This window comes from Rattus norvegicus, chromosome 17 (assembly GCF_021556685.1).
Source record: "Rattus norvegicus strain SHRSP/BbbUtx chromosome 17, alternate assembly SHRSP_T2T, whole genome shotgun sequence".
NCBI lineage: Eukaryota > Metazoa > Chordata > Mammalia > Rodentia > Muridae > Rattus > Rattus norvegicus.
In genome coordinates, this window is record NC_141550.1 from 2,937,068 (window position 1) to 2,950,095 (window position 13,028).

A 13,028-nucleotide genomic window follows, 5' to 3' on the forward strand; every position below is an offset into this window, starting at 1 on the left:
GAATTTTCTGATGTTCTAGAACAGGTAAGAGTTCCAGGGCAGCCAGAGACTCCTGGTAACAATACACTATCAAATAAAACAACAAAAATGAATAAAAAGAACAAAACAATTATTAATGAGAATTGAAAATAGATTAATGTATTTGCTCAGTGTGACTCATTTGGAACAGCAATTTTCTCCCTTCTCTAATTCTTTAACTGAATTTTAGTTACTTTTCCCCCTGACATGTATTCAGTTAAGGAATAAACTTTTGTTATGCACAGAAGTCCTTACCTAGAGGAATCAGTCATATTTGAGAATGACATTCCAAGGGAAATTCTAAGGATATGGGGTCCCGTGTTCTATTAGGCCATAAGCAAAAGGAGAAATATTAATGTAGTTTTGGACTACCTAATTCCTACCATGCAGGCAATTTACAGGGACCATTGGGTGGCCACTAAATGCCTTTAAGTTTTAATTGGAGACTGCCACAGAGGCTATGCATTGTGCTAACACAGATAGATCTGTGTAGTTGTTGCGACAGAAAAAGAGGAGGGGAAGAACTGGACAGGATTGACCCACCACATCTGAGTGGATACAGAGATTACAATGGAAAGCAGCTGGTGTTCAGGTCCACCCTAAGCATTGGGGTCGAGGGCCTTTTCTTCCTCTTTAATATACAATGCCCACCCCCTAATATTTGATCAATACTCCATGATTCTTTCTTTTATTTTTTAAAGATTTACTTACTTTATCAATATGAGTACAGTGTCACTATCTTCAGACACAGCAGAAGAAGTCATCTCACAGTGGTTGTGAGCAACTGTGCCATTGCTGGGTATTAACCTCAGGACCTCTGTAAGAGCAGTAAATGCTCTTAACTGATGAGCCCTCTCTCCAGCTCCCATTGTTCTTTCTAAATACCTGACTTCCATAGTTTTAGAGTGATTTCTGTTTGAGAGCCATGGTACTCTAATGACAGACTTGATGTCACCTAGAGTTACCAACAGAGTTCCAAAATGAATGTTTTTTAGTCATCAAGGAACTCAAATAGGATCCCATTCAGCATGTCAATCTTCACGTATGCATGTTCCTGTTCTCCCCTTACACGAAGCACAACTCACATCAGAGGTACACCTGACATGCATTGTTGTGGGCTCCCACTGCTGCCAAATGAGTCCAGAAAACACTCAGATTCTATTAGGGAATGTCAATTAAATAAAGTATGCTCTTTCTTTTCATATTTTTTTTCCTGAGTCAGAATGTGGCTATAAAGTATGTCACTACAAAGTACAGCACTGTGCCTTAAATTCAGAGAGACTGGCCTACCACCCTCCCCATGTCCTGGGATTACACGAATGCAGCCCAAAGGCCAACTGAGATTTTTTTTCAAGACTTAGCTTTGAATCAAAGAATGAATGGCAAGGTAAATTTAAAGATGAAGCCTCATGGGTTTGATGTTTAGTAATATCTACTGAAACATTGCAATAATAATTTAAACAGGAAAATCATTTCATATTTTCTCAAAAATGGGGCATATTCTTTGCATTGTTCATTTCCTCTGCATAAAAAAATGTTTCAACTGTGTTTGTGCACATACACCTGTGCCATGGGTATAGGTAGCAGTGAGAGAAAAGCACCTTACAGGTGTCTATTGTTTACTTCCACTATGTGCATTCTACAGATAAGATCCAAGTATGCATTTAGCTTCAAGTGACATCATTGTTCCTTATTTTGTTTAACATTTTATATACTGCCAGTGTGTGTCATACCTATGCCAGACTCTAACTATAGAAATGAGAAAAGAATTCATAGATAATAGGCGTCTATTAGAAATTGAAATTATGTCATGAGGTTTAGAAGCAACCAGCCATACCCACTGCGACAGTTGTCTGGAACTTGTTGTGGTTCTGAGAAAATTGTTCTGAATAAGTGTTTCTCTCTAAGAATGCAATAACACATTAAAAGAGATAGCACTTCAACATTTTTCTTGCAAATAAGATTCATTATCAACTTATAGTTTTCTAAATACTTATAGTTACTATGGTTATGGTTACTCATAGTTATACTATGGTTACAATCTAAAATGAAGACAGCATTAGCACTCAGCAGGCATGTTCTCTTCTTCCTCCAGGAATCAAGGTGGATATATTTCACAATACAATATTCAACTTGCAGGAGGGTGAACTATCACATTCACAGGAGAACTGTTCTGAGAAGATTCCAATTAAAAAGAGATTTAGGATACAAAATATGGCATTTGTTTCTGTGACTTCACGATGGTATCAGGACAACTGCAGCAACTACCTAGAGAATCCTGACACTGGGAGAAAAGAAGGAAATGGATGAAAATGATTTTGGAGCACTATCATTACCTAGAAACATCTTCTGCAGTGGGAAGGTGAAAAACACACAGCTGTAGTAGGTAAACTTCTGTCCATGAACAGAACAGATAGCCTAAAACTTCTCTCAAACTAAATATTCTTTTTGCTCTGATCACCATGTCAGTGAAGAAATAAGAAATTATAGACTTTCCAGAATTCAATGAAAATGAAGCCACAACAGACACACACACACACACACACACACACACACACACACACACACACACACACAAACACACACACACAAAACTGAACCGAAAACGCAAGTAAACATCAACCACAGTCCTACTGAATCAAGGACATCAACATAATATCAGACACAAGTGCTCAAGATGCAATTTCCTGACAAGAATGGCAATGGTTCAGGCACCAACATCAGCAATTGAAAAGTGGGACTTCATGAAACTACAAAATATCTTTAAGGTAAAGGTCACTGTCAGTAGGACAAAAAAGCAGCGTAAAGATTGAAACAGAATATTCACTAATGCTTTATCTTACATAGGGTTAGTATTAAAAATTTCTGAAGAACTCAAGAGGTTAGACAGAAACAGCTCAAATATCCTAATTTAAGTATAGGGTACATACAGTACTAAACAGAGAATGGTCAACAGAGAAACTTTGAATAAACAAGAAATACTTAAGGAAACGTTCAGATGCTGAGAAACAAGATCTCCGAATTTGGAATCATGCCAAAGATGCATCTCTACTTGAAATCCCTTGCTCCAAATGTTTTGTGCAGATGAGGCTCCCATACTGAAGTTATTCATGTGAAACCCATAAGAACACTTAGTGGCTAGGACCACAAGAACCTCAAAGTTGGCTGCTAATTTACACTCTGCACACAGGAGGGCCACTTCGCCACCTCCCCATTCTCAGTCCTCTGATAATTCAGGTTAGGGACAGTGGTCACATGCTCACCACAATGAGGCTTAGTAGCTCAGGCCTGCACTCCTGGAAAGCACTCAGCAGAAGAGGTCAAAACACACTATATCAACCTTAGAAGCATCCTCAGCAAGAGAGCTGAACTTGCTGTAGGAACAAGGCACCTGTAAGATCCCTCCTCTTCTGATTGCAGGGTCTTCCTAGAGGCCCTGATTGGCCAGTGGATCTTGAGTGCCATAAGCACCTCTCTTAGGGTTGGATTGTGCTGAAGAGACACATTAGCTTAAGGTTTCCTGGGCCAGCATTCTAGTCCAGGAGCTGACCCTTTTAAGATCCCCAAGATTTGTGTTTCAGTATCAAATATGCCTGTCCTCCGTTATCCTACCTTTCTATCTTCCAGCAGGAATTTCTTCCCCCTCCTCCTCCCACTCATTCTTCTTGTCCTCATTCTCCTCTTCCATATACACTGCTCCTGCTTTTCCTTCTCACGCTCTTCCTCCTCCACTTCCTGTTCAGTTTCTTCTGCTCTGCCTCTTCCTCCTCCTTCCTCATCTTGTTCTTCTTCTTGTCTTGTTCCTCTTCTTGTTCTTTTCACTCTTCCTCTTCCTTTCCTTTTCTACCACCCCTTTGTCCTCTCCCTCCTCCTCCACTCAAACTATACCTCCTTGAATCAAGATGGATAGCTTCTAAAGTCCATTATTTACTATATAACTCCTTGAAAGATGGGGTCTTCCCAATTAAAAGAACTTTTTGGACAGAAAATAGGATGTTTATTTCTGTAACTTCACACGGTAGCTAATATTCATCTGCTATATAATGTAAGGGTCTGAATATCACTGAAGAGCCCAGACTTAGATAGTAGGCAAAAACAAAGAAGGCTTATTGTGCAGAGATGGTCTTCATACAGAGGTCACCCATTCTTTAGAATACCAACCCCAGGAAAAGCACAAAATCATTTTATAGGGAACCAGGTAAAATCTCTAGCATAATAAAATATTTCTTTGGTGGATGCTATGAGGTCACACATTGTCAGTGTTTTGCATCCCTGTGTTATGAACTTTAAACCATGTAATGAAATAGGGCTGCCCAGTGCAAATGGCCCATTCGGAGAAAAGGTATTTCCCATATTTGTACTTATACCTGGACTGGTCTCTGGAGTGAGGGGTGTTTATGAATTTGTTCTAGATTTAATTTTATTTTCCTAGAGCTGGTGTCTCATGACTTTCTCTATGTTAATTGTGGTCTATCCTGAAGCTGGTGCTTTATGGCTGCTTTTTCAAACACGCCTGGTGTTCCAAATGGATGAAAGGGTTGCTTCAGTGGAGATAAAAGGGGTTTATCTTTCCCTTTCAAAATAATTCTGCACAAATGGGGTTTATCTTGTTCTTTCAATATGAGAATCAAGACAACTCTGGGAAAAAAGTAGGATATGGATGGCAATCTCAGTGGAGCACTATTAGAAGCCAGCACATCGTCCTCAGAGGGAGGTGAAAACACATATCTGTATTAGCAGAGGTTTTCCAGATGAACAGAACCCAAAGCATGGCTCTCTCTATGTATGGATGAAGTGGATATAGAGAAATGTCTCATGGAATGTTGTCCACGAGTAAAACAATGACTGTGTAACAATGGCAAGCTGAAGAATACAGTCGTGTCTCTATGTCTCAGCTGGTCTTTAGCATATACCAGAATTCCTAACATGGAACCTTGAATGGTAGAAAAATAGTGATCTCTCTTGCCAGAGTATGGCAGGAAGAAAAAGAAAAAGAGTTCCCATCTTCATCATCCTTACATATGTAAGCTTCCAGCAGAAGATAAAGATTTTTCTTGTGAACTCAAAAGCTCCAGAAAAAAAGAGGGGTTTTGCCATGTTATATATTCCAAATAAGAAAAAGACCTCACATTAACCACCTGTTTCAGTTTAGGTAGTTGACTGCACTAATTTGATGTGAAAGGCATTTTACCTCATCCTGAGTGCTGTATGTCTGAAGGTTGTGACATTCTAAAGAAGACTCCATTTCTTTTTTTCCTTTTCTGTCAAAGGATATTTTCTTTATTTACACTTCAAATGTTATCCCCTTTCCCAGGTTCCACTCCAGAAACCCACTATCATATAGCCCCTCCCCTGCATCTCTGATGGTGCTTCCACAAACCCACCCACTCTTGCTTGCCTTCCTGGCATTCCACTACACTGAAGCATTACAGCTTGACAGGACCAAGGGTCTCTCCTCCCACTGATTTCCAATAGGGCCATCGTCTGCTACAGATGTAGCTGGAGTCATGGGTGGCTCCACGTGTGCTCTTTTGTTGGGCGTTTAATGCCTGGAAGCTCTGTGGGATCAGCTTGGTTGATATTATTGTTCTTCCTATGGGGTTGCAAACCTCTTTAGGTCCTCCAATCCTGTTTCTAACTCCTCCATTGGGGACCCCGTACTCAGCTCAATGGTTTGTTTTAAAAATCCACCTCTGTATTTGCCAGGCTCTAGCTGAGCCTTTCACAAGACAGGTTTATCAGGCTCCAGTCAGCAAGCATTTCTTGGCATCTGCAATAGTATCCGTTTGGTGACTGTATGTGGGGTGAACACCCGGTGGAGTATTCTCTTGATGTCTTCCCTTCAGTCTCTACTCCACACTTTGTCTCCTAATTTCCTTCTGTGGGTATTTTGTTTCCCCTTCTACAAACTGAAGCATCCACACTTTGGTCTTCCCTGTTCATGAGCTTCATAGGATGTGTTAATTTTATTGTGGGTATTCTGAGCTTCTGGGGTAATACCCATTTATCAGTTTGTGGATATCATGTGTGTCTGTTTGTGACCGAGTTGCCTCAGTTACTATGATATTTTATAGTTCCAACCATTTGCCTAAGAATTTTATGCAGTCATTTTATTTAATGGCCAAGTAGCACTCCATTGTGTAAACTTGCCACATTTTCTGTATCCATTCCTGTGTTCGATGCCATCTGAGTCTTTTAAATAAGGCTTTGATAAACATAGAGCAGCATGTGTCCTTGGGAAATGACACCCTTGACAGTAGTCAAAAAAATATAATATACATTGTTGTGACATTAACCAAGCAAGTGAAATGTCTGCATGACAAGAACTTCAAGCCTCTGAAGAAAAATTGAAGATTTCAGAAGATGGAAAGATCTCCCATGCTCAGGGATTGGCAAGATTAATATTGCAAAAATGGCCATTTGGCCAAAAGAAATCTACAGATTCAATGAAATCTCCACCAAATTTCCAACTCAATTATTCAAAGACTTAGAGCAATTTGCAAATTCATTTGGAATAACAAAAAAACCAGAATAGCATACAAAATACTCAACAATACAAGAACTTCTGGGGAAATCAACATCCCCAAGCAGTACTACAGAGCAATGAGGATAAAAACTGTATGGTATTGGTACAGAGACAGGCAGATCAGTGGAACAGCACTGAAGACCCAGAAATGAACCCACACTCATGTGGTCAACTGATGTTTGACAAAGGAACTAAAACCATCAGGTGGAAAAAAGATAACATTTCAACCAATGGTGCTGGTTCAACTGAAGGTTAACATGTAGAAGAATGCAAATTGACCCATTCTTATCACCCTGGACAGAGCTTAAATTCAAGTGGATCAAGGAACTCCACATAAAACCAGATACTCAAACTAATAGAAGAAAACGTGGGGATGAGCCTCAAATACATGGGAAAAGGTGAAATTTTACTGAACAAGACACCAATGGCTTCTCTCCAGGTGTATGTGTTGCTGCAAAATTATAAAAAATGGAATGCTGTCTTTTACCCCCACTGGTCAGCATCACAGTGCCCCTAGATATCTGGTAGATATCTTAATCTCAATCAGCAAAGCCTCTCACCCGCTTTGCTCTAGCCCCTATAACACTGCCTATGGCCTCTCTCTGGGCCTGGCAATAATCTGTCTACCAATGCAGTCCCCAAGGCACGCTGTCACCATTGCAGAAATATACATCTCAATTCGGTGGCCCAGTGTCCCAGCTAACACATACTCTATTAAAGTTAATTCCCCACAAGAAACAACACACAATAACCTCTGATCCAATTGATAAGATCCTCTTCCCTCAAACTTTTCTGCAGCTCATCCTTCCCTCTCATCCAATGACAGGCCTCGTCCTATCTTGTACCTGCCTTCACCTGCTTAATGACATCACCCACTCCCACATGCCTTTTAAGATTACTGTGCTCTGTGCTGTCTTTCCCTGGCAGGTGAGCATCTATGACGGTGAAAGCTGAGCTGTTCAGTTTCAGCGGGTACAAGATCTACCTGGAACATGGGCAGCACTATGCCAAGACAGATTGGAAGGTTTTCCAGTTTTCTTATTGGCAAAAGTGAGTCTGCGTTCCTTTCCAAAAGGAATCCTAGGCAGATGAACTAGACTGTCCTCTACAGGTACACACACATACACACACACACACACACACACACACACACACACACACACACACACACACACACACACACGAAACATAGGCTGAAGAAATTCAAAAGAACCCGCAGTACAGTCACATTCCAGGGAGTCATCCCTGTGTGTCTCGTGCTGATATAATGCTAAGAAGAATCAGAAAACAGGAGTCAGGAAAGCTCATTGAGAGCAGGCTAGAAGGGCTGACAAGAAAGGAAAAAAGGCTAAGCGGGTATCATAGACAGCAATGGTGGCTGCCAAGGCTGCCACAAAGGCAGCCAATAAACAAAAGATTGTGAATCCTGTGAAAGTCTCTGCTCTGAGAGTTGGTAGGAAAAGCTAATTTGGTAAATCAGAGTTTAAAATAAAATCTGTCTTTAACTCTTAACAGAATAAAACAAACATACAAAAAAAATGAATGTGGATTGGGAAGCTTTTATTACACTGATTAATTTGTAGGGTTTCTCTTCAGTATGTATTTTCTATGTATTTGGAGACTATTATGTTGGGAAAAGGCTTTGTCACATTGGTTACATTTGGAGGGTATCCCTCCTCTGTGTGTTCTTTAATGTATTTGGAGATTACTGTGTTGTGAAAGGCTTTATCACATTGTTTAAGGTTGTAGGGTTTCTCTCTGGTATGAACTCTATGTGTCTAGAGACTATTTTGTTGTGAAAAGGGTTTAACACATTCACTACATTTGACGGGTTTTGCTCCTGTATGAATTCTTCTATGTACCTGGAGTCTACTGGGTTGTGAAAAAGCGTTATCACATTCATTACATATGTAGGCTTTCTCTCCAGTATGAACTCTATTATGAATCTGGAGTCTACTGGGTCGTGAAATGGCTTTATCACATTCCTTACATTTGTAGGGTTTCTCTCCAGTATGAATCCTTCCATGTATCAGGATTCTATTGTGTTGACTAAAGGCTTCCCCACAGTCACTACATTTGTAGGCTTTGTCTTCAGTATGCCTCCGAATGCTACCGTGGTCTGAAAAGACTTTATCACATTCATTATATTTGTAGGGTTTCTCCCCACTATGAACTCTTTTATGCCTGTAGAGTATACTGGGTCGTGAAAAGGCTTTATCACATTCATGATATTCGTAGGATTTCTCTCCAGTATGAATCCTTTTATGCATCTGGAGACTACTGTGTACTGAAAAGGCTTTATCACATTCATTACTTTTGTAGGGTTTCTCTCCAGTGTGAACTCTTTTTGCTACTGGAGGCTACTGGGTCATGAAAAGGCTTTACCACATTCCTTACATTTGTAGGGAGTCTCTCCAGTATGAATCCTTTTATGCTTCTGGAAGCTACTGTATTCTGAAAAGGTTTCACACATTCATTACATTTGTAGGGTTTCTCTTCAGTATGAACTTTATTATGCCTCTTGAGTCTACTGGGTCGTGAAAAGGCTTTATCACATTCATTACATTTGTAGGGTTTCTCTCCCATTGAACTCTATTGCGCATCTGGAGTCCATTGGGTCGTGAAAAGTCTTTATCACATTCATGACATTTGTAGGGTTTCTCTCCAACATGAATCCGTTTATGCATCTGGGGACTATTGTGTTCTGAAAAGGCTTTATCACATTCATGACATTTGTAGGATTTCTCTTCAGTATGAACTCTATTATGCCTCTTGAGTCTACTGGGTCGTGAAAAGGCTTTATCACATTCATTACATTTCTATGGTTTTGCTATAGTATGAATTCTACTATGGTTTTGTAGGCTAGTGTGGTATGAAAAGGCTTTATCGCATTCATTACATTTGTAGGGTTTCTCTCCAGTGTGAATTCTTTTCTGCATCTGGAGGCTACTGTGTTCTGAAAAGGCTTCAAAACATTCATTACATTTGTAGGGTTTCTGTCCAGTGTGAAGTTTTATGGTGCTGGAGTCAACTGGGTCGTGAAAAGGCTTTATCACATTCATTGCATTTGTAGGGTTTCTCTCCAGTGTGAACTCTTTTATGCTTCTGGAGGCTACTGCGTCGTGAAAAGGCTTTATCACATTCATTACATTTGTAGGGTTTCTCTCCAGTGTGAACTCTTTTATGCTTCTGGAGGCTACTGGGTCGTGAAAAGGTTTTATCACATTCATTACATTTGTAGGGTTTCTCTCCAGTGTGAACTCTTTTATGTGTCTGGAGGCTACTGGGTCTTGAAAAGGCTTTATCACATTCATTACATTTGTAGGGTTTCTCTCCAGTGTGAACTCTTTTATGTGTCTGGAGGCTACTGTGGTCTGAAAAGGCTTTATTACATTCATTACATTTGTAGGGTTTCTCTCCAGTGTGAACTCTTTTATGCTTCCGGAGGTTACTGTGTACTGAAAAGGCTTTATCACATTCATTACATTTGTAGGGTTTCTCTCCAGTGTGAACTCTTTTATGCTTCTGGAGGCTACTGATTTCTGAAAAGGCTTTATCACATTCATTACATTTGTAGGGTTTCTCTCCAGTGTGAACTCTTTTATGCTTCTGGAGGTTACTGTGTCCTGAAAAGGCTTTACCACATTCATTACATTTGTAGGGTTTCTCTCCAGTGTGAACTCTTTTATGCATCTGGAGGCTACTGTGTTCCGAAAAGGCTTTATCACATTCATTACATTTGTAGGGTTTCTCTCCAGTGTGAACATATTTATGCTGCTTGAGTCTACTGGGTCGTGAAAAGGCTTTATCACATTCATTACATTTGTAGGGTTTCTCTCCAGTGTGAACTCTTTTATGCGTCTGGAGGCTACTGTGTACTGAAAATGCTTTATCACATTCATTACATTTGTAGGGTTTCTCAACAGTGTGAACTCTTTTATGCTTCTGGAGGCTACTAGGTCGTGAAAAGGTTTTATCACATTCATTACATTTGTAGGGTTTCTCTCCAGTGTGAACTCTTTTATGTGTCTGGAGGCTACGGTGTCGTGAAAATGTTTTATCACATTCATTACATTTGTAGGGTTTCTCTCCAGTGTGAACTCTTTTATGCTTCCGGAGGTTACTGTGTACTGAAAAGGCTTTATCACATTCATTACATTTGTAGGGTTTCTCTCCAGTGTGAACTCTTTTATGCTTCTGGAGGCTACTGGTTTCTGAAAAGGCTTTATCACATTCACTACATTTGTAGGGTTTCTCTCCAGTGTGAACTCTTTTATGCGACTGGAGGCTACTGTGGTCTGAAAAGGCTTTATCACATTCATTACATTTGTAGGGTTTCTCTCCAGTGTGAACTCTTTTATGCGACTGGAGGCTACTGTGGTCTGAAAAGGCTTTATCACATTCATTACATTTGTAGGGTTTCTCTCCAGTGTGAACTCTTTTATGCTTCTGGAGGCTACTGGGTCGTGAAAAGGTTTTATCACATTCATTACATTTGTAGGGTTTCTCTCCAGTGTGAACACTTTTATGTGTCTGGAGGTTACTGGGTCGTGAAAAGGCTTTATCACATTCATTACATTTGTAGGGTTTTTCTCCGTTGTGATCTCTTTTATGCGACTGGAGGCTACTGTGGTCTGAAAAGGCTTTATCACATTCATTACATTTGTAGGGTTTCTCTCCAGTATGATTTCTTTTATGCTTCCGTATGCTATGGTGTTGTGAAAAGGCTTTATCACATTCATTACACTTGTAGGGTTTCTCTCCAGTGTGAATATATTTATGCTGCTTGAGTCTACTGGGTCGTGAAAAGGCTTTATCACATTCATTACATTTGTAGGGTTTCTGTCCAGTGTGAACTCTTTTATGCGTCTGGAGGCTACTGTGTACTGAAAATGCTTTATCACATTCATTACATTTGTAGTGTTTCTCTCCAGTGTGAACTCTTTTATGCTTCTGGAGGCTACTGTGGTCTGAAAAGGCTTTATCACATTCATTACATTTGTAGGGTTTCTCTCCAGTATGAACTCTTTTATGCATCTGGAGGCTACTGGGTCGTGGATAGGCTTTATCACATTCATTATACTTGTAGGGTTTCTTTTCAGTATGAAGACTTTCATGCTTTTTAAGTTTACTGTGATTTGAAAAAACTTTACCACATTGACTACATCCATAAGGTTTCTGTCTAGCTTGTGTTCTTTTATGTATTTGGAGACTTGTGTAAGGAGCAAAGGCTTCAACACACTGAATAACTTCAGAGGGCTTCTTTTCTGAATGGATCCTTTCATTCCTTTGAGGATGACTGTGAGCATGTAAAGCAAAGGGTTTTCCACAGTGAGTATATTCGGAGGGAATCTCTGCACTCTGACTTCTTTCATGCCTGAGAAGATAATATGCACATGTGAAAGGTTTAACACACTGATGAACACTTTCATCTGGATGATTTAATGTTACTGTTTCTCTAAATATAAAGAGGCATCTGGCCTTAAATTTTTTCACTTCGTTCACATTCCAGCTTTCCCTTGACTATGGGCTGTTTTGCATCTTCCAAGATCTCTGAGATGGCAGAGCATTTATTACATAGCTCAGATTTACATATCCTTTTTCTATAAAACGTTTTTCCCAAATTTAAAGAAAAGCAAAAGAGCTCAGAGCTTTAACACACTAAGTGTATTCCAATATTTACTGTAGTGTTGTTCATACTATATTTGGGAAGTAATCCAGGAGAAATAGAAGCATTTCAGCATTCCTAGTATTCAAGAGAATTTATTACAAATTGAGGTTCTACATGTATTGCTAATGATGTTGGAAAAATAATTAATTGTAAACATTTATCATGTTGAAACAGTCTAGTATAAGAGCCACCCACTATATATCTTCTCATTGTTATGGGAGAGAGAGTGTCAGAAAAAGATTGAGATACATAGATAGAAAGATAGGTAGAAAGATAAATAGATGGAAGGGTGGAAGGATGGGTGGTTATGATAGATAGAGATAGATAGATACATAGATGGATAGATAGGTAGAGAGAGGTACATTGTTTCCTTCAATGTCCCTTTTATATACATGGTTTGTATTTATTATGATATATGACATATCTATGAAAGGAAGCTGAACGCATTGCATTCACATAATTTAACACTTTGTTCGTCATAGACAAGTGATATAGGAATGGAGGTTAATGCATAACATCCTCTTACAACAAATAATCTGCCAATTTCACTAAACTAACAATATCACTATTAATATCTGAATGAGCTTATTAGAAGCTTTTCGAAATGTATTTGTCAATTATTCAACATGTGGAGCTTTTACAAAATTAGCAGAAATGTATTGCCAGTTGTACAGTATAGTTGTAATAGGTCTGTCTTTCAAATGGTGATATACATTAAGGCATTGTTTCCAAGCACACTTCCTTAAAAAACAGCATTGCAAAAACAAATCAGATAAAGCACACGGAATACCATGGTTTTGTTAGAATGCATCA

General features: G+C 39.4%; 1 protein-coding gene across 1 annotated transcript in view; it reads right to left on the reverse strand.

Annotated features, from left to right (window-relative positions):
• Positions 1-8,083: 8,083 nt before the first annotated feature.
• Zfp431l10 (zinc finger protein 431 like 10) overlaps positions 8,084-13,028 on the reverse strand; it is a 28,045-nt gene continuing 23,100 nt past the window's right edge. Inside the window, exon 4 of the mRNA XM_087591796.1 lies at positions 8,084-11,921. Coding sequence (XP_087447922.1) covers positions 9,572-11,921 — 2,350 coding nt within the window. The 3' untranslated portion in view covers positions 8,084-9,571. The remainder of the gene's footprint in view (positions 11,922-13,028) is intronic.